The 24318-nt window shown below is 39.1% G+C and overlaps 3 protein-coding genes across 8 annotated transcripts in view; 2 read left to right on the top strand and 1 right to left on the bottom strand.

Moving 5' to 3' along the window:
* The first annotated feature begins 8100 nt into the window (after positions 1-8100).
* LOC108572996 (phosphatidate phosphatase LPIN3) lies at positions 8101-14608 on the top strand. 3 transcript variants are annotated; one of them, XM_017935346.1, is made up of 10 exons: positions 8101-8574; positions 8817-9808; positions 9975-10186; positions 10278-10457; positions 10549-11082; positions 11168-11499; positions 11578-12081; positions 12210-12313; positions 13189-13293; positions 14079-14608. In XM_017935346.1, the coding sequence occupies exons 1-10, from the start codon at positions 8386-8388 to the stop codon at positions 14227-14229; spliced, it is 3303 nt and encodes a 1100-aa protein (XP_017790835.1). In that variant the 5' UTR covers positions 8101-8385; the 3' UTR covers positions 14230-14608. The 3 variants fall into 3 exon arrangements, with proteins under 3 accessions (XP_017790835.1, XP_017790843.1, XP_017790852.1); XM_017935354.1 differs by lacking the exon at positions 13189-13293; XM_017935363.1 differs by lacking the exons at positions 13189-13293; positions 14079-14608 and adding an exon at positions 12738-12813.
* A 2796-nt stretch (positions 14609-17404) lies between these two features.
* LOC108572326 (mRNA turnover protein 4 homolog) lies at positions 17405-18458 on the bottom strand. Its single transcript, XM_017934543.1, has 4 exons — positions 18380-18458; positions 17948-18252; positions 17635-17871; positions 17405-17563 (listed from the first exon to the last, which is right to left on the bottom strand). Exons 1-4 carry the CDS (start codon positions 18405-18407, stop codon positions 17405-17407), a joined length of 729 nt encoding a protein of 242 aa, XP_017790032.1. The 5' UTR covers positions 18408-18458.
* Positions 18459-18977: 519 nt separating this feature from the next.
* Positions 18978-24318, top strand: part of LOC108572766 (14-3-3 protein zeta) — a 14121-nt gene continuing 8780 nt past the window's right edge. For 3 of the 4 annotated variants that reach the window (XM_017935065.1, XM_017935052.1, XM_017935057.1), the window contains exon 1: positions 18978-19070. The gene's annotated coding sequence lies outside the window, so the exon portion shown is untranslated. Of the gene's footprint in view, positions 19071-20747; positions 20806-24318 lie in introns of those variants that run through there. The other variant, XM_017935092.1, reaches the window with a different exon arrangement.

Here is a 24318-nt window from a genome sequence, read left to right as displayed (position 1 = left end):
TTTTCTCTATATTTATTGAAAAGTAGTTACCTTATCTGGTTGCATCTTACCCAATTATCGATAGGAATCGACGTTATCGTTTCTTGTTGTCAAGAAATCACTGTGCGCGTGGCAATAAAAATTATAGAAACAGATGGTCTGATAACACGTGAACAAGATAACAACAGAGATACGTGGATATTCATTTGCAAACTGTACATAAAAACGTGAGCCCTTTCTTCTTCATCCAGTTACATCACGATTAAATAACTTGAGAGCGCTCAAGTACGGACAAAAGTTTTCCGTCATTCCGTCGAGGTACTCCCGAACAAGAGTTACCGCTTCTTCCTCGATCTTCTCCATCAACGTGTCTTTCAGGAAAAACACGAGAACGTTCGCGATAGGCATCACCGATTTTTCCACCAGATTATTCCCGGCAGAGAAAATTCTGATGGATCTGAAAAAATTACGCGATGTTCAATCATCAGCTGCAATCTTCAGTCTTTATCTTTAGGTTGACAGGAGGGTTCCTACAATCTACGTACTCGATGCTGTTCAATTTGAGTCTGTTTAAACTGAGCTGGCAGGTGACAATGTTAAAGTCAATGCCGATGTTTGCCCAAATCGAAGTAGCTTCCGCGACTATCTTGCCGCGTTGCCGTAGAAACAGTAGCTTGAGGAAGTAATCGTAGGAAAGCTGGGAAAACGTGAAACGACAGGTTTTCAACGACGAAGAAAACTAGGACGCACGTATATATATATATATATATGTATATGTATGCATCTGCAGTACCAAAATGCTGTCGAACGCAATATTCGCATCGACGCTAAACGTTTTATCTCTGTAGAGGACGATGACGGCACTGTGACGCTCCAATTCCGATAGATTGTACAACGAGCCCGAGGAAAAAGTATACGTGAACTCGGTGTTGTATGCTATTGGCGCGAATAGAAATGGCTGAAAGGAGAAGATGAATATTTGTGCATTACGAATGTTCCTTTTCTCGAACCTTTTCTATTTACATACTAAGAAAGTGAAGTGATGGAAAACTTTATTTAATTAATACTCTCGGCGATAAATGACTAAAAAACACTTGTGATAATTCTAGAAACGTTGCAACGTAATCGGCGATACGAGCCAACCGTATCTTCGATTTTACAGAAAAAAAAAAATCCTTCGCGACACTTTTCGAAAAATGTACGTAATTACGTTATAATGTATGTTAGCCAGCGATAACGACCGTTTATCGTTCCATCTTTTTCACTTGTTTTGCTAAAAATACAACATTATCGGTTGCTACTTTATAGACATCTGAACAGATGTTTCTCGATGCTACTCGATCGGGAGCAGTGTGTTGGAAGAGAGACGGAGCTCAAGGTCCCTGGCAGCTTTTTTTCGCGTTCGTTCAAGTTCAAAATCAACGGCGCGGCGTTCGTTGCCTCGAGGAACGAGCGGGAAAAGAAATCATTCCTAATGATCCTCCACTTTCCACTTTTTACGATGTTGTCCTATTTTCGTCAAGTTCAATGCCACGGTGAATTCGTCCAGAACTGTACTTTCCATTTCTTTCGAGTCGAGAAACGATCGGACGAAATGCAAATGTTCATTCGGAGAGGAAGGTTCGACCATTCTCCTTTGATTAGAAAATAATCGAATACCTTAGCTACGAGTAGAAATACATAGATATGTACGTACACCTTCGATCCAGAAGCTTCGACGAACGTCCCGAATAGGTAACGGATCCATTTTATTGTCAACGATAAATTTCGATACGTAAGGTAACAGTTTATCGATCCATCCGGTCAAATCCATTCGAAACGCATATTCCTTCTCCGCTTCTTTCTCCACTATTTCTTGTTCGGTCAAATCTACAAAGACAATTGCCACGACGCAGCAGATAAACGTTGTGCAGACAAGAAAATATGTTCCTTGCATTTCAATATTCGTCCGCTTCTTGTTGCTTTTCCAAATTTACTTTATTTATTTACATATGTATATTACGGTAGAAAAAATCACAAAGCTTTTCTTCACAGATAAGCGCAATAAGTTTTACAAGTTTTGTCGCCACTTTGACTGCACTTCGATTTTCGACGACGAAATGCATCGTACGTTCGAAATACGTCGTAAGCTCAATTAACATGTTTATCGGCGAGAAACGTATTTCGAGGAAATAATCGTTATCGGTCGAACTCGAAGAAGAAAACGATGTATCGATGAATAGCGTGGACTCGAACCGAGTCGAATACATACGTATCTCGTTGCGTACAACGATGCGTCGATATTATCGACGTATTTACGCCAGTAGTCGAGTTTGTTAAGTGGTGCCCTCGTGGAGACCGAGCAACATTTACATACACGTCGCGTACATTTATTATACGTCGCCACTTCTTTGACCGATTGCATTTAGTCAAACGCACGTTGCTCTTTTACCTTTGCTTCACCTGCAGGGAGTACGAAGATAAAAACAAACGTCCGAATAATCGACGTGAAAGAAGAAGCTGGAGGCTGTTTGCATTTCAATGAAGAATAAAAGATCGAAACACCGTTACCTTTTCCTCGATTTAATCCCTTCACCTCGTTATTGTGATTCTACAAACTCTTCGCACAGTACCCCGTCGAAACTCTAGGTATAAAAAAAATGCCAAGAAAGGACGTTCTATGTAGATTACGTAAGCACATGATCAATCCTGTTTTCCTGCTGTTCGTTTGTTCGTCGCTCGTTACGATATGAAAAACAAGCGATTGCGGGATACAGTATCAGTGTGTTTGTGCGTCTGCATGGAAAAGGAGGGAAAGGGGGAGTAGAGAGAGAACACGTGTGATGTCGTTAGTACGATGTAATAAATTTTTGGTTCGTGTCACGGTTCCACTTGTTTTCATGTTTTGCAGACAAATGCGTCGTAGATTGAGCGCCAACTAGCCACTTGAGAATGCACACGATCAACAACAGCCACGCTATTTACAATAACAAAACGGTAAAGCGTATAGTATCTATCAAGCGGACAGCTTCCTCCGCTTAATAACCGACAAACGCAACATTTTCAATCTCTGCGCACTGCTATTTCACGCCTTCGTATCGTTAATCGACCGGAACGTAAGCTCGTTAACTATTACATCTACAGTCGGCCGCATAAGTGTTCGTCCACCTACAGTGTATGCGTAGGTAAAAGTAGGAAAATATGCAGATGAAATTTGAAAAAAAAATGCAGAAATGAAGCTTAATTTATACAAAATAAGATGACATTTTGCGGGATTCATAACTGTTATACATAATGAAAAATTAAACGATGTATCATAATGTGACGGGAAACTCGAACGCAAAAGTGTTCGTCCACGAATATTTATATTAAATAAGACGCTTAGTAACGAACTAAACTTTAAAACAACTGAATGTTTTGTGATCGACTATGTTTTGTTAAACTTCTGCAATCGGCAACAGTTGATCTCAGACATCCAGAAAGAAAATATCGTAGTCATAATAATAATGAATTGTAAGAGACGTGAAACATCACTTTCTCAACGAGAATATATTGTAAAATTTTGGAAAATTTTGTATAAATTAAGCTTCATTTCTGCATTTTTGTTTTCAAATTTTATCTGCATATTTTCCTACTTTTACCTACGCATACAGTGAGTGCGGTAGGTGGACAAACACTTATGCGGCCGACTGTACGTATTTTTTTACTTCGTTAATCAGCTGTGCTCATCGTACTTTGCCCGCCATTTTTCAAAGCTAGACAATCAAAGCTGACTGTTTGAAAGGCATTATGCATCTAATCGCTGCAGGGTGAAAAATAGAAGCCAAGTTTTAACAAAAGTACAATAAATGTGTTGATCACCCTGAAGGAAGATGTTTTTCTCTGAACATATAGTTATATCACGCGGCAAGAGTAGAGACGTGTTGAGCAATCTGGGTCAACGATCCGAAGACGACGACGACGACGACAACGAAAACGAAAACGACGACGCGTTTCACTTCCTCCCATTCACTTAAGAAGGCAAAAAAGGCTCGACTACTGGTCCGACTATTCACGACCAATCGGAAGATTTTCCTCTAACGAAACATGCGTGCTTCTCCGTCCGTTGGGCTGGCGTTTACGCGTCGATTTACGCGTACATTTCACCGAACGATCTCGGGTGGACATGATAAACCGTGAGCGCAGGGGTATCGAGACTCGAGATTGGTCGCTCGCTGGCTCAGTTTGAATCGAACGGTCGCGTGAACCGGTTCACCAGTTGGACCTCTCTCAGTTTTTGCGGAATTCTCCGACAAGTGGCTCTACTATCGGCATTAAACAAGGGCTGGCCCTCTTTTCTTTCTGCCAACAATCTTCGCAAACTACGTTTTCTACGTTTCTAACGTGCTGCTGGTATCAAAAGGCTGTGTATGTGCGTATGTGGCTCTCTGTACATATGTGTATGCGTGCGTTGCACGTGAGGGGACCGTACTGTAGACTGCGATTCCGAATAGGTGAGTGAGAGCAACGCGTCATCTCCGACGCTACCAACTCTTTATGAATGGGAACGCAATAGCCTGTACACGCGCAGTCTCACCGAAGGTTGAGACGCGTGATTCAGCGGCGAAGTTGCGTGATAATCGTATGCTTGAACCTGTTTTCCATCTCGAACACCAACTAACAGAGATTCGTTTCCGGAATAGAGTAGGGGAAGGATGAAAGGCGGTTGCGCAATTCAGTTGCCTATCTTCGTTCGGTATTGGCACTGATTCTCGCGGATTTCTCATCCGCCTTTTCATTTGCACGATCTTGCGTATTTTCGTCGAAATTGCTCGAGCGATCAAAGCTCAAGGCTGGAAGCGGGTTCCTCGAATAATCACCGCGGGCGCACACTTCTCCTTTCATTTAATAATATCGATTGGATCGATGAGTTTTTCGCGGTAGGAAGAATTCGCGCGCGTCGCGACGCGCAGAGTTCAATGTCGAGTCCACGGTCAACGGATTGATCTGGGCAGAGGCCAACTGTCGTTGAGAATCCGGATATTTTCTCTTCGAATGATTAATCTCTCGCCGGGGTTGGCCGGTTTAGTTCCTCTTATTAGTTCATTGAAGGAGAAAGAATAGCGACGAGAGAAGCTAGAAATAGAGAGACGAGCCTGTGGACCAAAATTGGATTCGCTTGGATATCATCACCTCTTTGTCGTGTGTTTATCGATCGCAACGCGTCAGCCGTGTAGGTAACTACATACATTTCCGTACGATGCGACTAATTCGCAATCTAACGTGAATCCGCTCGAATTGAAAAAAAGAAAATTCGGTGACGCTCGTTGTCTGTGAAAGGCAAAAGTCTTTGGACTTTCCCGTTAAATTTGCTCGTCATCGCAATAATGATTCATCGAAAGGCTTGATGTCGTGAACGAATCAGCTGTTAAATTATTCTTATTATCCTAGAGTATGCAATTATGCCATCTAGCGTGCAATACACGTAATATAACGTTGAAAACTATCCACGCATAAATAGTTAATTTAACCGTGAATGCAAAAAGCTAGGGATGTGTTGTATCCCTCCTACACCGATTGCGAGAGAACTGAAAGACCAAAGAAGAAAGAAACGCACCTTGCGTTCGCGAACGGATTACTTTCGTTTGCCGCCTTTACGTCACGTGTACAATGTACGTTGAGAAGTAGCCTTTCCACTCCCGTTAAGCTGAAGCGTAATTAAACTTCAAGCCGTCGATAATGGGTAAACGCGCTTCGTTACCTTAAATCGGGGGGAAAGGGATTACGCGTGTTTGTCCAAAGCAGAGTCGATCGTGAAAGCGAAAGCTTTCGCTTTCTCCTTCTCCTTCTCCTTCTTCTTCTCCTTCGTTTGGAAAAGTAACGTGCATGGCTAGAAACTTGAGAGAGAGAGAGAGAGAGAGAGATTGGACTGCCGGATAGGATATTGATCGGGGAATTGGAAGTAAGAAAAGTTTTGAGGCATGTTCTAATTCTGCTCGAGCTTCTCTCGATTTTGGCGAGTCGCCGAATGCCAAGGAACTCGTCTATGTATGCATGTGACGTAGCGGACGACGTTTAACTTACATCGAATCGTCGTGATTCTTGACAGCCAAACTCAACGGCGCAACGTGGGCATTCGAGGAAATTACGTCCGTTAGAACGATTGGCAGAGTAAGGGACGCTGTTTCTAACCGGAAACAGCTGCTTCCCCCTCTATGTATTTCGTAGTAATCGACTTTTTCGTTGAACACTCGCGTTCAACCTTATCTTGCCATCCGTTCCTTTATACATATTTTCCGATTGATATCGAAATAGCGAAAGTATAGCAACGAAGAATGATTTCTCCTAAGTGTTGGTTAATTTTATTCGGAAGATACGAATTTTTCATATTAACGTTAGGTTTACCATTGACAAACACGAGGCAGGAAAATTCCAAACAGTTTCGGAAGTGTATTATGTGGACTATTGAATTTCTTAAAATTCATCCAACGGTCAGTGTTGACCGTTCAACGAAGGTTTTACGAGGGGCGACGAGGAAGGGGAAGAAGGAGGAGCAAGAGGAGAGAAGGCGGGTCGTTTAGTTACGCAAGGTCGAATCGTCCCGTGCGCGATACCTTTGTCTTGAAAATTCGAACAGACGATTATCGTGTCAGTTTCTCGCGATTAAACTACAACAAGGTTTTCCTATTAAACCTTGTAACTTCATTAAAGAAATATTTACCAACAGTTTAGTGCTCGCGAATGAAGAAGAAGAAAGGGAGCGGTAAAAGAAAAATGCAGTAAATAGCCATCGATCGAACGATTCAAAGATATCGACTAAAAGATTTCGCGTATATTAATCTCGTCGTTCAGTTGAACTGAAAAGTTCCAAGAAGGTTGCACGCGGTGCTCGCGTGTGCTGTCAAACGTCGCGCCAATCTCTTTAAACTCGCGTTCGATTGTTCCGCGTTGACTGTGACCTAACGGCGGCGTTTAAAAGATATTGCAATCTTACCTAACAATCTTACGCAAAATAACATATTAGTCAGTGTTGCCGAACAACGATACTAACTTTGTTGCAAAACATTGTCATAGTTGTATTTCGTATTCGTAGAACAAAGTACAACGTTCGAGATACTTGCACGTGTCGCTTCGGTGGAATTTTACCAGAAACGTAATAAAGGTTCAACGACCAATTTTTCAGAGGTAACGTGTGATACAAACGCGTTGGAAAAGTTTCACGTCGTTACCTTCGGCCCGTTGCGCCAAACGTACAAACGCTTATAATGTTACATAAACTTTTCTCTTCCATCCTGCACTTGAACGATTTCACACGCACCGTGCTTTAATTCCTAATGCGCGATATGTGCATCTTGTCGAAATTTAACACGTTCGTTAACCATTGTCGCATACATTCTTCGTATCTACTTGATTTACCTCAGCTTCGCGTAATGCAATTCATGCCTGCACTTTATGCGTGTGTAATTTCTACTAAATACGCACACTATGACGCATGTGTATGTGACTTTGGTAGCGTATGTTAGTATACAAACTGTATTTGTATGTTTTCAAGCCTTAATCTCCTCGTGTATGATTAACGAAACTCTTGAAAACGTGTGTTTTCTATGTTAATTGTCGGCATTGTTGCTTGTGTTACCAGATCGTAGTGACACTTAAAAGATCGTTAGTATCGTAAGATTAGTCGGACTGTCTTTATTTATCGTTTCTTGTGTTGTTGTTGTTGTTGTTGTTGTTGTTACAGATCCAGGAGGATTCAAAGGACGCGGTACACGCCGATTCCAGTCACGTGGTGTCGGGTCTTATTGATCGGTGCGTGTATCGTAGCACGGATTGGCTGAGGCGGGGCACGTGACCTATTCTAACGTCAACTTGGGCTACCGTCTGCTCTAATAGACGGGCGAATTTCTTAGCAAACCATCCGAGAACAAAGGATTCGCGTTTCTCGTCAAGTCACGACGAGAGTCTGTTCTGTCGAACGTGTCCGAGATTCTTGCAATTTTCAACGTGTTCAACTGATTAAACGTGAATTTCGATGCGCAATCTGCGCAATAAATTTATCTACGTGGATCCACGCTCGGGGTATTTGCCCGGCTTCGAATCCCTGACAGTTCTCCAACGTTTCGAAACAGTGACGTTTGTATCGTAGAGTCGTTGAAATTCGGTTCGAACGGAGTTCAATTGGACTTTTTTCGTCCCCCTTTTAACGAGTGTCGTCGAATTTTTGGAATTTAATGAATGTTGTCGTGATGTGGTTAAGGAAATTTTCGAATTCGATGTATCTGGACTCTGTGTCTTTCATCTCGAAAGACCTTTAAGCAGATACGTCCCTTCGTTGTCGAGGCAACTTTCAAGTATATATTTCGTTACGACAAGCACCGCGCTATAACACGGTGAAACGTTCAATTGGAAATACATTTTGAGAGTAGATCGACGATACGTTCATTTAAGATGTACAGTATGAACTACATTGGGAAGTTCATAAGTAACTTTCGCGTTTTCTACAATGAGATCAACGCGGCGACGCTCACCGGTGCTATCGACGTCATCGTCGTCGAACAACCGGATGGATCGTTCACTTGCTCACCCTTTCATGTCCGTTTTGGAAAACTCGGCGTACTTCGTTCTAGAGAAAAAGTAGTAAGTGTTTCCACGTTTTCTCAAGGAAATTTTATAGAAATTTCTGTATAAATTTCCATTATCCCAATAATCCCAGATATTCCATTATTTTTTCTAATGTATACTTTGTGCTGTAGTATTTAAAATCTTCTTCTTTTTAATGTTTTATACTATCCAGCAGTTTTCTCTTTGTGAATGTAGATTTCACAATTTTTATTTCTCCTGATGGTACGATGAAATGATCTTTTAACTTTTCTTTACAGGTGGACATTGAAATAAACGGAGAACCTAGGCAAATCCATATGAAGTTAGGAGATTCTGGAGAAGCCTTTTTCGTTGAAGAAGTTAGCTCTGATGGATCTCCAGCAGACACAGAAATTCCACCCCATTTGGCTTGTTCCCCTATTCCGGAGGACAACTGTTTCCCATCCTCTAGATTCGATATTCTTGCTGACCTTCCTCCAGACCAAAGGGACAAGATTCTTATAGCGTCTATTTTATCCATTGAAAGAGAGAAATTGGAGCAAATGTTTGCATTGCCACCGGATCAAAGGGAAAAATTTTTAATTGAACAATTCTCTGACCTTCCAATAGAGCACCGTGAGAAATGGCTTCAAATTGCTTCCTTAACCCCTGAGGAGAGAGAAGAAATGTTCAAGGAGAATTTTAGTAATAGCAGGGAACATTTGTTTAAAGAAAATTTCCCTAAAACCTTGCTAAGTGATTGGAAGGAGGAAATCTTCGATATGGATATTAACGAAGATGAAACATGTCTAGCTGCACCAACTGTCAAATCTTTCGTAGCCGTAACTTCGACTGACAGAATTCGCAAAATTAGCGTAGTGAAAAATGACTTTAGACCGATTACGGAAGATGTCCAGAGTAGTGGCAAGGAAAAGTCAAGCGACGAATCACTCGTGTCGTTAAGCAAAAAGAATTCAAAAGACGAAACCGTCGAAGAGAGTAAAACTAATAATAATTCAACGAAAAGGAAACGAAAGAGGAAAAGTATTATGAAGAAGAAGGGATCTCAAAGGAAGACCAGCAACGGCAGTAGTAGCCAAACAGAAGTGAGCGAAAATGATGTACCTATTCCAGACGAATCCCTCAGCGAGTCTGTGTTAAAAGAATCAAGCCCGGTTGCAGAGCTAGAGAAAAAAAATGCTTCTGTCGAACCTGTAATCTCAATGCAGGAGACAACCGAGAAACGTCCTGAAACGGATTTCCATTTCTTCAGCGATACGGAAGTTACAAAGTAAGTATGCCGCTGCAAATACATTTAGAAAATTTGTACATCGATGTGTTTAAGAGTTAGGTTTACACATGGATATTGTATAAATGTGAAAGGTACATGTATGATACTTGTTCAGATGTATATCAAATTAATGTTTGCACTTGTTTACTATTATCGTATTTAATAGGAATCAGGATTCTAGGCCATGTTCACCTGTTCAGTCTGACACAGAATTTGAAATGCGTAAAATAACGCAAGAAGGTGCAGAACGAGAGGAAGATAAAAATCATCAGCAAAGTTGGAGATGGGGTGAATTGCCAAGTTTACCTCCGGAATCAACGCATGCTCCTCACAGAAATTCATTGAATTCGCCAGGCGCCGTTAATCAACCGAACAACAGTTAGTAGAAGTGAAGAAAGCATATATGGAAATATTGATAAACGTTCAAATGATTAGACTAACGGTATATTAACTATTGTTTCAATAATAGCCGAAGCACACAGATCTATGCTCAGTGGTATGTTCTCGTTTATGAAGAAAACTTCTCGTGTCAGACATAATCCAGAATCCGAAGGAATTTATCTTAGTGATATTAACGCAGACGAACTGGCTCCGGAAGTCGCGGCTCTCTATTTTCCTTCTTCTCACAGAGGTCCAACATCGGGTAAAGGTAAGACAACTTGTTTTGTTATGTGACAACGGTGTTCCTACTTACTTACGTATGTAAAACGCGTCATTCTATAATATTGTAATCATTGTAGATGAGAAAGGAGTAGATGAAGAAGATAGTGAATCAGGTAATGGACCAAGTTTACCGCAAAGTCCAAATAGCATCGAAGGAGCTATTGACGATCCAAAGTCACTGGATAGCTATTTTGAAGATCCGAAACATTCTATATTTGACCACACCATGAGCATTAGCTTATCCTTATGCGGTGGTTTAGATTCCGAAGCAGGCCCAGCCAAAGAAGCTTTCCATCAAAACTTGCTTCATTTCGAAGATATTTGTTCAGATCCGAAATTATATGAAAATCCGAATTTAGTTGTAAAAATTAATGGGAAATTCTATAATTGGGCTACCGCTTGCCCTATTGTAATGACATACGCTGTATTCCAAAGACATTTACCGGAAAATACGATCGAAAATTTGTACGCGCAATGTATGCCGTTACCAATGCACGAAGAAAAAAAGCAGGATAGTAGCGACAAGCCTGGCAACCGTGGTGGATACAGTTCATGGTTCTCATGGCGACGTTCTACACAACCACCTAAAAAGTCTCAAGAACTTAGTCAAAGTAAGGCGGGTTCAGTCTCGACTTTATTCCTTATATTTTTTATGTATTTATTTAAGTCCGTGTATCGTCATCTTATGTATTATAGCCGATGGACCTGCTGTACAATCTTCGGAACAGTTGATGGAGACGAAAGAAGGTACTCCGATTGACTTAATGTCACACAGGGAGGAATCAAAGACTGACCAGAACGTAGAGTCTACAGATGTGTCGGAAACAGTAGAACAATGTACAAAATTAACAAAAGACATCAAGATTGAGAAAAATCGCGAAAGAGAGGGTGAAGGTTACAGTGGTAGCGAAGATTCCGATAGTAATCAAAATGAATCGCAAGGAGTTAAAATACCGAAAGAAAGAAGGTCGTATTACGAATCTACTGAGAAATACCGTAAAACTTTGAGATTATCATCTGCACAAATAGTACGTACAATCGTAAAATTCAACTATTTTAATATACACGTGACTAAACTTTATTTTGAATTTGTTGTTTTGTTACAGGCAAGTCTTGACCTAAAAGACGGAGCTAATGAAGTTGTTTTCAGTGTAACTACCGCTTATCAAGGCACGACTCGTTGTAAATGCCATATTTACAAATGGAGATGGGATGACAAAATTGTTATCTCCGATATAGACGGAACCATTACGAAATCTGACGTATTGGGCCACATTTTACCGATCGTTGGCAAAGATTGGGCTCAATCCGGTGTTGCTCAATTATTTACAAAGATTAAAAATAATGGCTATAAATTGCTCTATCTTTCTGCAAGAGCGATCGGACAAGCTAAAGTTACGAGAGAGTACCTGAAGAGTATCAGGCAAGGAGATTTGTCGCTTCCCGATGGACCGTTGCTTCTAAATCCAACCAGCTTAATTTCAGCATTCCACCGCGAAGTCATAGAGAAGAAACCTGAAGAATTTAAAATATCCTGTCTTAGTGACATTCAAGCCTTATTCCCGGAAGGTTCTAAACCATTTTACGCTGGATACGGGAACCGAATTAACGTAAATATTCTTATTCTAATCGTTCAAAATACCCAATCTAAATATTAGGAAATATTCAAGTAATTTCTGTATTTTTATTCCCGAACCACCTTTCTTTCCATTATTTTTTTTCGTTTTTTCTTTTTTAGGATGTTTGGGCGTACCGAGCTGTAGGAATTCCTACTATGCGTATATTTACTATAAATCACAGAGGTGAACTAAAACATGAATTGACGCAGACATTCCAATCCTCGTAAGTAACCATACATATTCGCACACTATTTCTACCAACGCGTATTTTTTTTTTTTTTTTTCAGCACACTAATAGTTAAATAAGCACGCAAACATTGTTGTCAGTTATAGTATATAGCTATTTTAATCTGTTTACAAACGCGTTAACATTTAGTTAATTTTTTTTTATACAAAATTACAAATTAATTTGAATATCTTATTTCAAAGATAGATTGCAATTTTTTGCTTGTTTATACATGACATTTAGGAACAGTGTATGTGCAGTAAGGTGTTCTTAAACGAACGAACACTAGGTTTTTAATATGTACGAGGATATGTATATACATAGCGATTCGATTAGGTGAAGCGTGAGGGATTTTGCACAAAAAGGAAAATTAATTATTCAGAAAAAAGTACTGATAGGTCGGATATTTCTGTGATTGCAGTTACGCATGTCAGTGCAATATCGTCAATGAGTTGTTCCCGCCACTACCCATGCGAAACATCAACTGATGGCGACACAACCATAGCTGTTTTATTCTATTAATCCAATTGATAATGTTTCGGTAACAGTCTTTGCAGAACATTATAATTGTGCCATTGGTACTGGATTTTATTTAATGTGTATAGAATTACAACTTCTGCAATATTGCTCCATACGTGTACAAACTTAGTGATATTCGCTGTTTCCTAGCTATTCCATATTGTGATTAATAGTGCACTTACTGAAGATATATACATATATATATATTTTATATGCAATGCAGTATATCTACAGATTTTCCATAAAATAATGCATACAAGAAATTTTTAAAGAAAAATTAGTACATACGCAGTTAGATTTTCCAATGGCAATTTCCTATTTTCTTACTTTTTTATTTATTTTTTTTCCCAAAGGTTAAATAGAAGTTCAATTAATTTCCCTAGTTTGACATCATTAGTATGCTTTGAGGTATTTGGTTGTGCAACAACTTCTACCTATCTTCTTATGATTCTTATAGGGTAAGCACTCGTTATTACACAATTGCTTTTTATCATTTCCATTTTCATTACTTTATTCATCTTCAACGATCCTAACACGTAGGCTTATCGTATTAAGTGTTATGCAGATGAAATCAAATTATTACCAAGTCAAATAACTTTCTCTAAAATCGTTCATTTCATGAGTGTTCAACTTTTACGAAATGAGAATTCCAACTGTGCTATCGATGTATATTTACAGTATAGTACAATGATTTTTGTCCTTTTTTTTTGTGCACGAATGTTCAACCAAGTACTTCGAACATAGAAACGTAACGCAGCAGTGCGTAGAAAAGTTACGTCCACTTTTGATATATTGCGCATTTTCATTAACCACAAAATCAATGATTAAAAGAAGAGGAGAATTGCTGCCACGTTATTGAATTTTGCCACACAACTGTTTGAGAAACTAAATCGTGAAATTGTTTGCATGAAAGTTCTTGCATAGAAGAATCTTCACTCATGCGACATAGTAATCCCATTACGCTTTTCTTTAACCGAGAGCACAAGTTAGCTATCGCCACCTAAACACCGTACCACCTCTTTATTTTATCCATGTTAAGATGTAATCATTATTAGGGCCACAACAAAATGGAATTGTTTCACCAGAATTTCGTTCATTATATACAATAACGCGATACACATGCATCATTCTGTGTAACGATGCTGTGTATTGGACGTTTAACCCTCAGATTCTGTGTCCTTCAATTTCTGTTAGTAATATTACAGTAAACTGAATGCATTCAATCGATTTGTTATTTTTTCAGATACTCAAACATGAGCTTTATAGTCGATCATCTTTTCCCAGCCTGGCGAGAGGATGCTGCGGACGAATTTAGTAATTTCGCGTATTGGCGGGATCCAATACCGGAAGTACCATCTCTCGAAGAACTTTACGCCCAAAGGCAAATCACCTAAGCGAGATGTTTTAATATTTTTACCCTGAAGAGAAAATGGATATACTTTGTTCGTATTTCAATAACCATCGATTTTATTAGTCACCTTTTATACTCCACGTGTTATGAGACATAGTCAGACGTAGGTGTTCTCGACTGGTGCGACTTTTAAGTATATACATACGTACGTTTGCGTCTCGTGGCCATAGGCTTAAAAATCGTGTTTTCGTTGTCAATCAGAAAACGACTCCAAACGATTCATGTAAGAATAATAATTGGTTTTTTACAATTGAATTGAAACACATTCCACTTCCGTTAGAATAGTAGGGCAATGTTATTAGTTATCGTTGACGATTAAATTGGCTTGAAACATGAAATTCTGTACGAAATTCTCACATCAGTCAGAGAGCACGATGCGCGTCTCTTAAATAAGTAAAAGGCTCATCGTACCATTACACGCTTCGAGAAGAGCTCAAAGTGAATCGCTTATGTGCTGTGCTTAAGATAATGCGTAGATCTTTCCATTAGATATATTATGTTGCCGTTCGATGGTTTCAAATATTTACGATACTAATAAGTAATTGTAATACAGTGATGAACTTACGTATAAAGTAATTCATTGATGCGTTTACAAAAAATTCGACGTGCTAGAGGGTTTCGTTTATTAGCATCAACCAGTATAACTCAGTAGACGTACTTTAGCATTGCTTTCTCGAAACATTACGTTCCACTTTGTTGAAAAATCCCTACTGTAAGAATCGTTTAGTCGCAACTGCTCTAGCACACGAAAGTCTAATCTATTGTATTATAATTTAAATATCTACTACTTTAGCTGATATTTTTATCGAACGTTTTGTTAAAAGAAATCTTTATTTATTTTTATACGAGATTTCCGTTGAATTTAGCGTGCTGTGAGATTGCCATATCCTAGAATGTAACCATTTGTGTATTGTGATATTTCGAACAAATTACTAACAAGGTCAGGACGATAACAGTGTACAAAGACGGCGAATTCGTAGTTCTCTCGAGCGATGAAGAATGCTTCTAGTTTCCTGCACCGCATTATGTATTCTTATTTGAAGCAGTGTACGAGTCTCATTTTGTGACGTAAACGTGTCCCTGAATGGTCATTTTTCGATAAATGCTCTATGCCTGTGTCTTTCGGAATGCAAGATCTAAAGGTACGAGGTAGTAAAGTTGAGTAGATTGACGTTCTTTTTTTGTTTTTGTTTTTGTTACGAAACTATACACGATAATATGAAGAATGATGCCATTCTTTTTAATATTCTTTAACCTGCGAAGGTACAATTATGTTCCACCAAAGAAAATAGAACTGAAAATATTTTGAGTTTCGAATATTAATGTTTCATATTCGAAATGTGTATTATTAAGAATAGGATATAAGAGCTTTTTTTTTATTTGGAACAGCATAGTGAGAAACATCGACACCTAACACCAATCAGATGCCGATAATACTAAATGCAAATTACATGGCGGTACAGTATTGTATTCTAAACACATTTTACTTAACACAACATGTTCTGATTAATTGTGAACAGTTTCTCTAAAGAAATGAAGCAAAGGAATGTACGAAGGAAGCACTAGGAGAGATGACAATACTATTTTCTTCATGTATATTATTATTATTAGTACTGTTATTATTATTATTATTATTATTATTATTATTATTATTATCATCATCATCATCATCATCATCATCATCCATCATCATCATCATCATTATTATTATGTTATTATTATTCCTGTAATTATGGTATATTTGTAAGTAATCAAATGTTCAATTTTTGGTATTACTTTATTGCTTATGTTAAGCTCGTTATTTTTAGTACAAATAAACATACATTTATTTATAGTTTTATTTATAGGTTTTTTAAATAATAATTTAAAATGTTTTATCCAAGTGATACTTCGAACACATTACATGCTAACAAAAATTTGATGGTAACAAGGTGGAAGTTACGTTTGAGTTTGTGTTCTGAGGATAGACATTATTAACCATTGAAAACATTCCCTAGCAATAATTTAATCGCAAAATAAGATCTCGAATGCTTTTTTCCTGTAATCAATATAAGTATTCCTTGATTAAATACAGATGTTTATAAAATAAATACGACTTTATAAGAGCATGTTTCTACGTAACGAATAAATTTTTATAGAATATTTCTATTCGTTGGTTTCATCGATATCTCTTAGTGTTTTATAACACGAATTCTCAATGTACATCTCTATGTTTCTCACATTTTCCTGTTTTTATTGTTACATCTAACTTTGATATCTTTAATTGTATTAAATAAGTTATAGAATTTAGATAAGCCTGTGTCGCACGTTCTATGATGTTTCCCGTACGTCATAATTTTCGAGTTCCCATATACTTCGTTCGGTATTGTCTAGCATTGTACGACCAAGGACCCAGCTGTAGTAATATCTTGTAGCTTTCAAAACAAATAAACAACAAAGTAACGAAAAGTTGTTATATCAAAAAATTCAAAAAATTACACAACTACATTATTTTCAGACAGTCAATGTTTAACTTATTCTGAACTGCACACTTTCTTGCATGTCGTTATAATTGCATTTATCGAATTTCTGCTTGGCTGACGCGTTTTAGTCTGCGATGAATTTGTTTTTCTTAAGAATACCATTAAATCTTGTTTTTTTATTTTAACGTTTCAATTCACTTATACATATGCACTTCATATTTTACTCTTTTTCTGTTACGTTTTAAAGTATTGGTAGACATCGCACTACCTCTTTTATTAGAGTTGACGTCAAGTATTACTTCAGAATTATTATTACGTGAATTTTCGTAATACCAATAATACATGGTCTACATACATAATTATAACAATTTAAAATTACATCGTAAAAATATTGGAAAATTATAAATACATTTCCCACACAATTTAGATGTTTAATGGAAGCATATACTATAGATTATTATAGGATATAGAATTACCCATATAACTCCAATAATCCAAAATATAGAAAAGCATAAAGGTAGTGCTGCCGTCGTTTCAACATAAGGATTCAAAGGAAGCCATGATAGAAAAAAAAATATTTCGTAATTTTGATATTATAAAAATTTATAAGAAATAACTTGAACTTTGTACACAATGTGAAAATGATATATACATATATAAATTTATGCATATTTTTGCAATACAGAAGTACACACTTCATGTACTATCAGCTTCTTCTGTTTCCTCTATTTCCATTTGTTCTCCTATACTCTCTTTATCATTATCTTGAGATGCAAGTTGTTTATATCCATGTTTCTTAGAAAATACACCTAATGGTACTAATTTAAATGTAGACAATGGTTTATCAAGTAATTTCTGTAACAGAAGTTAATTGTTATGTTTGCTACCTGTTATGCATAAAATGAAATGTAAAACAGAATAGTTACCAAAATCCTTGCTTGTTCCGGAGTTAATGCTTGCCCTTCTTTACACACTGTGTATTCTTTAAGTAAAGTTACTACACCCTTTTGTAAAGCAGTAGGCATTCCCAACTGCCTCAAATGAGGTTCTATACTATGCGAAAAATCTGACATGGGTCCTTCAGGTAGAATTATAGTTTCTTGTGCAACAAAACCAGACCTAGCATAATCTATTTCTTCATACTCTTCCATCCATTTCAAAACCTAAACAAAGGACAAACAAATACAAATAACACGAGTTTCTATAATTAACTAGTTACATTAATAAAGGGCTACATACTTTTTTCTTACTTCTATTTGTAAATAGTAGACCACATTGTCCCCTTAACGTCATTGATAGATTGTGAAGACCTTCTGTAATTTCGTTTTCCGATGATTTGCCTAGAGCGAACGCTATCACCTTGTTTTTACCGAAGAAAAATCGACTGTCTTTCCATTCCGCTCGCAAATATTTAAGTTTATTGTTGCGCATATTGTGAACGGATAGAAGAAATATCCTGCTGTATTTTTCGACGCAATTTCTAACATCTTCCACTATTTGTTGTTTCAGAACAAGGCCCTTCTTACTTGTTTTAGTAAGAGATACTGTGAAATATAAATTTGGTTACTACATGAGAACACGTGAAACATTTTTAAGGTTAGTTTAAAAATTCTACATTTTTAACGTAAAGAATGAATTTAAAAAACTACAGATTACATGTTACAACGTTACTTTTTTTATCTCTTTTAGATTTGGGCATCTTTTTGCAAAAATATTTTACGAATTACAGAAAGGTACAAGTCAACTAGCTACAAGCTATCAACTACGCGACATGTCCTACAGCAGATGCAACGTACTCTTTACTTATGTAGTACATATATATATGTATATGCATACCTGGGGAAAATGGCGAATAGAGAGAGAGGAGACAGATATCCCGACAGAATGTATAGTATCCTTTAGATTTTGAACGATTCTTTTATACAAGCAACGATAAAAGGTGGACTAATATTTGAATCGATTTAAATAACGGTCTCGAGTGTTTGATTTGAAATATAAGTAAAGCACGGTGGTGAATGTTAAGTTGTTTTCTATCTGTTAACATTATGTTAATATATACTGCCCTCTGTATACTGTATATACACATTATTATTATCGAAGAGTGAAAGACATAAATACTAGGATATTTTAAAAATGAAAAAACAAGTGATTTTTTGAAAGTAAGAAAATTGAAGATGAATAGATTTGAGAATTGGCGGGAATGGAGGAGTATTTTTCGAATAAGCGGAAAGCGTCAAGTGAACGCAGTTCAAGATGGCGGCTTCCGCTCGTTGCGCCAGTGCACTCTGTGAGATCGTAGTGGACGGGAGCCGTTGAATACGCCGAAGCCTCGAATTTCTAGGCCGTTTATAACACGCCAAAGGTGAGTTATTTTTTCAACGTAATAGTATGCGAATGCGAAAGTGAGATAGAGGCCATTGAACGCAATGTCTTGTAAAATATTGGTCGCAAATACTGGGAGGTGTAGTCGATTGCGGGTCGTGTGAACCCCGTAGCCATGCAGTTCACCGATCCTTTTCCCAAATTGCTCGAAATAACCTATAACTTATTCGTTTCGTTGTATTTTTGTTGTTGAAATTATTCGACATCGGTATCCAGACGTAATCTGCGCTTTATACCGATCGTCAAACGAATTATCATTTTGGCGAAGTTGGTTGGATTGCGGTATGATAGCAGGCAATCTGAAGATAGTCATTTGCCGCTCGCAACTATGCGACGCACGCGACGCGACAGCCCTAAACGAACAAGATGATTGCCGCCATCTTAGTTATGTAGTCGGCGATGAAATTACGTTTCCGTTTGAAAAGAATCGAAGAAATGTTCACCGTCTTCTCTTTTATGCCGGTTAAAGTCGCGAATGCGTCATTGGTCGCGTTGGTCGCGTGTACCAGTTTTTCACGACATGACAGCTAATCGCATTTTAGCGTTTGATCGATGTTACACCAACTGATTTTTTCTATGCAATATTTGACCCCTTATATGGTACGGAGAAATCGGAGATACGTTGCGTAGTAGTTTTGCTTGTCCTCTCGCGCACGATATCCGGCCTGCTTACGCTTGAAATCGTGTTAAAGCACAGCACGCGTCTAACATATTCGCAGAAGCGTATACGATGGCAGTGCATCGAAAGCACACGCCCTTTGACAAGTGAAGCGATTATCGTGCTTTCGATATTGCTTTTACACAACATTGTAGCTGATAAACATCTAGATCCGTGTATGTAGTAACAGTAGTAGTAATAGTTTATCGATATTATGATTCAATTTTGGTTTCCGTGCGTTAGTCGATACACGAGTTAACTCCCTCTTTCGTAGCGTTTCATTATTGACCGGCATGACGCGCGCGATTCATAGTCCATTTTTCGCAGAGTAGTATGCCATCGAACGTTACGCTTGTCAATTTACCATTTACATTTATATTTACATCCATAGAACGACAAGTTGTGTACGGTCAAACTTGTACGTTGGAAAGCGATGATCATGGACAAAAAAAGAAACGTACTTTTGTTTGTTCCCTGGTGTAACATTGATAAATACTTGTTTATCATCGTTGCCTGGTTTTAACGCGAAGGACCGTAGAAATTTGTAGAAAATGGGCAGTTGCGACGTTACGTGCTCCTTTTACATACGATCATTCACCGCATAATCGCACGACCAGTAGCGAGAATAACGTTAATCGGCAATTTTAGCGGAAGGTAGGCGTTTGCTCGTAGTGGGGGACCGTGAACTCTCTTTCTCGCTCTTTTCCCCTACTCTTTCTCGGTCATCGAACAACTCGAACTGTCTGCCGACGAGGCCTACTCTTTTCGCCAAGGCCGACGACAAGCCCTCTTCTACCTTTTCGTAGTATGTTCCCCCCGATCCCTCGATCGGTCGGGTGACTCGTCTTGCTTGTTCTGTGTGACATCGGTGATTTCTCCACGAGCATTTTTTCGATCCTACGTATTTGCTCAGGAAGGAACAAAGATGCGAAATTGCCGTTCATATTCATACTCGGAACAATATGTTTATCGTTTCACGCGTTTATTGGACACGTCACTTGTGTTACGTCGTTGTTCGCAGTAGACCGTGGTGACGGAAATCGGGCTGTCTATCGAGGTAAGAGGTAATTCTTGCTCGTGACGATGTTTGAAATTAGGTTGTTAAAATTTTGACGAAAAGTCAAAGGGCAGAGTAAGAAGAGATATCAGATGCTTGGTAAATTGGTCGGTAAAGGTGAAAATGTCCGGTAACGTAATTCTATCGATCGGTGTGAACGCCCCCCCTCTTTCTCTCGGTTCCGTCATCTTTTTGTCGATTATACGCATCGAAGATAACCGCGAGAAGAACGTTTTAAAGTTGATTTTGCGACCACGATCCAAATGGGAAATTGAATTTTCTCGGTTAATAAGCAAACACCCTATCGCGTTAGTGTGCGTATTAGTATACGAACGAACCTAACCGAGGCAGCGAGCTTGACATCACTCGCTATTCCAAGACGGCTGACGCAGAAACTCTCGCGAGTTCATCGTGTATGGCTACGCTACATGCGCACGTGCCACCTAACGCAAATATACCTCTACGCGTCAATTTTCTCTGAGCAGAAGTCTCTCTCTCTCTCTCTCTCTCTCTCTCTCTCTCTCTCTCTCTCTCTCTCTCCCCCCTCCGTTATCGTTTTTCCTTTAACGCGTTAGAATACTGGGCAAACGAGTTTTTTGTACAGCGACAGCGTCGTTTCATATGATCTTGGCGTAAGTCGAGTCGAGACGATCGCGCGAAGCTCGTTGATACGGATACTACGCGACTCGTGCAGATGGTTGCGTCGAACGTTCTCCTTGTTTCTCGTCGGTGGACGAAACGGGAAGAGGTGTGTAGAGCGTAGAGGTAGGAGTCGAAACGGGTCCGACTCGTCACGGCCAACCTTCCTCCCCACCTCGAATACTCACTCGATGAACTCGAGCTAGCGTAGGATTTCGTCGTAGGTGAATGAAAATATCGAGCGTAACGGTAGAAGCGTGTATTAGAAGAGGAGTGAATGGCAGTGGTAAAAGCATGCACTTGCAACGTCGATTGTGTAAGTTAGTCGGCAGCAAGTGCACTGGCAATGATTTTAATCGAATGCAAATTTTCATTTTTCCTTTCGTTTCTGTCCAGAGAGAAATGCGAAAGATCGTTGATGTGAAAAATGTGCGAAGAAAGAGTATCGGTAGTTTCTCTCGAAGGGAGAAACTCTGATTGCGAGAGAGACGAGGGTCGAAAGAGCAGCTTCACCGGCAGCACGCCCACGCAGTATCTCTATACTACCACCTGTAGCACGTACCGTTTCCCACTTGCAACATATATTTCCTAAACTTGTTCGTCATTTCAAATATGTAACAGCGATTTCTTTCTTCGATTTAGCCAAATATTTCTTATCTCACAATCGACCGACCACCTTTTTCTTCGTATTTTTAACATACGTGACGTTCGTCGCTTGAAAGATTTTCAGGCTCCAATGTCTCGCGAATAGTAACCGAATCTTCTGGAGCAACGTAATAAAAATAGCGCGGTGCGTTTACTATTGAAAATCAATAACGAAATATCCTTGAAAGTCTGTCGACTACGCTCGTCGATGTGTTTCGATTCACCGCAACGGGCTAGCGGTGTTTTTCGTTGAAGCCAAAGTTGCAAACGCGATCACGGTTTCCAAACTAAGGTGTTTTACCGGTGCGGCGCAAGGTCGTCAGTGTCGTAACAGTTACGTTTCCTCAATTCTCCATATGTTGTACGTTTCTTTTTTCCTTCACTTTTCATTGATACGTTTATATCGTCCACCTAACCTCCAAACCGTTCAACCTCGAAAGGGTGTATTGAAGTTGGCCCTTCGCGCGAAACGAGAAACTCGTTCATGGCCGAGCGACGATCGAACAAGCTCTCGCCTTATCGGCAGCTACAGGCATCCTACGAAAAACTAATATACATATATAAGATAAGTAATCGTTCGATACACGAATGCTTCTCGACAATTCGGTATTAAGAATTGGAGAATCGGCGAATTGTTTTCACGCGATCTAAAACGGCTCGAGCAGCAGACCTATTCAGCTTTCAACCTTTATCGTATTTAATATCCGAAAAGTAAGGCGATCGAATCGAGGAAGCAAGCACGCGCGTTACCAACCTTTCGTACGTTCATCGATAGTAATACACGTCCAAGTTACGTGTATAGCTGAGGATTGGACAAGCACGTTGGTCTACTTTGCTATATTGTTTCTTATCAAATTAGCCATCCTGTTTCGTGTAAAATTACACGAATCATGCTAGGTTTTTAAAACTGACGACGATCCCTTCTTTCTTTCTATTCTCGATTGCTTTTAAATCGCTCTTACGCCTGTGCTCAGCCGTTGAGATATGAGGAGGAGGAGGAGGAGATACGTCGTATGAGAAGAATCGTAGACCTATTGACGAGTTGAAGAGGGCCCGTGGTAAAGGAAGAAACAATTGTTGAAAAGATAAGCTATTTGGACAAGATTTGGGCGGGGGCAGGAGCAGGGGAAGGAGGGTCCGGGAGATGGCAGGTGACGAGAACGGAAAATGGTGGCCGAGGAAGAAGGGCGGGTCGGTTGCAGGGGTTGCGCGCGCCTCCGCAGATCAATATTTCATTTCAGCCTCGCCAGCCAGTGTGTATGCGAGAGAGAAAGTCCCTGTTCCTGCCCTGCGCTCGTCTTCTCGATACAACCATTGTATTCCACATAATTACATCTTTTTCTATAGACCACCGTATTTGTTTCCTTTTTCGTCGTTCATATTCTTTTCACGATCGAAGGAAGTTTGTGGATCCTAGAAAACGCATCTCTCTTTCGTTTTACCATGTCACTACGAGCCTCTTATCTCCTTCGTAATTAATTATCGATAATTCCTTTTCTGATCGAAGATGAGATGCGGTATTTTATAACCATTAGTCAGAGTAGAATATCTGTGCGGAAATTGACAAATCGCCAGGAAGAATCCAACGAGCGAATATGTAAGAAAAACTCGAGAATTAGCTATTTCGTAACGCTACGCTGTAATTAATTTCGTGTTTACACACTTGACGTTACCGCATTGCTGATCATGCAACGGGAAAGTGGTTTTGTTCGAAGCGAAAACAAGAATCGATCAATACATCCGGGATCGCCTCGCTTGGCAGTTACATATATCGTATATTCTCAAAATGATTTGCCGGCATGGGCCGGATATCACGTGTCGATGCACGTGTTCTACTCGCGTCACATCGAGGATTCAATTTTACGCATTCGATTGGTGTTCATTGTTTGCGTACTTTTTTACCGATAGCAAAGGACAGTTTGACACACTTTAATTCGTTTTAGAAATCTTTGACGCGCCGCTAAGTGGTAAAATATAGAAAAACAAGGTGAGAGGATTCGGTTTCTTATAAAAAAGTCGTTGAAACAATTCCCTTAGGAAAGATCTTTGTCACTGTTTAGGTAATTAAAGACACGGCTTAGCGATTAGCGTTGCTTCTGTAAAGTGTAAAAAATGTAAAGGAAAGGGAGAAGAAATGCAGCATAAAAATGAGGGGATATAAAATGCATCTGCCCGATTGGTTTAATTTCAAGATTATTGGAACAAGTTCACGAAGAGAGAGAGAGGGGG

Source organism: Habropoda laboriosa, unplaced genomic scaffold (assembly GCF_001263275.1).
Source record: "Habropoda laboriosa isolate 0110345459 unplaced genomic scaffold, ASM126327v1 scaffold34, whole genome shotgun sequence".
In the NCBI taxonomy this organism is placed as follows: domain Eukaryota; kingdom Metazoa; phylum Arthropoda; class Insecta; order Hymenoptera; family Apidae; genus Habropoda; species Habropoda laboriosa.
The sequence above is the reverse complement of the archived record's forward strand: the minus strand, read 5'-3'. Positions and strand labels throughout refer to the sequence as shown.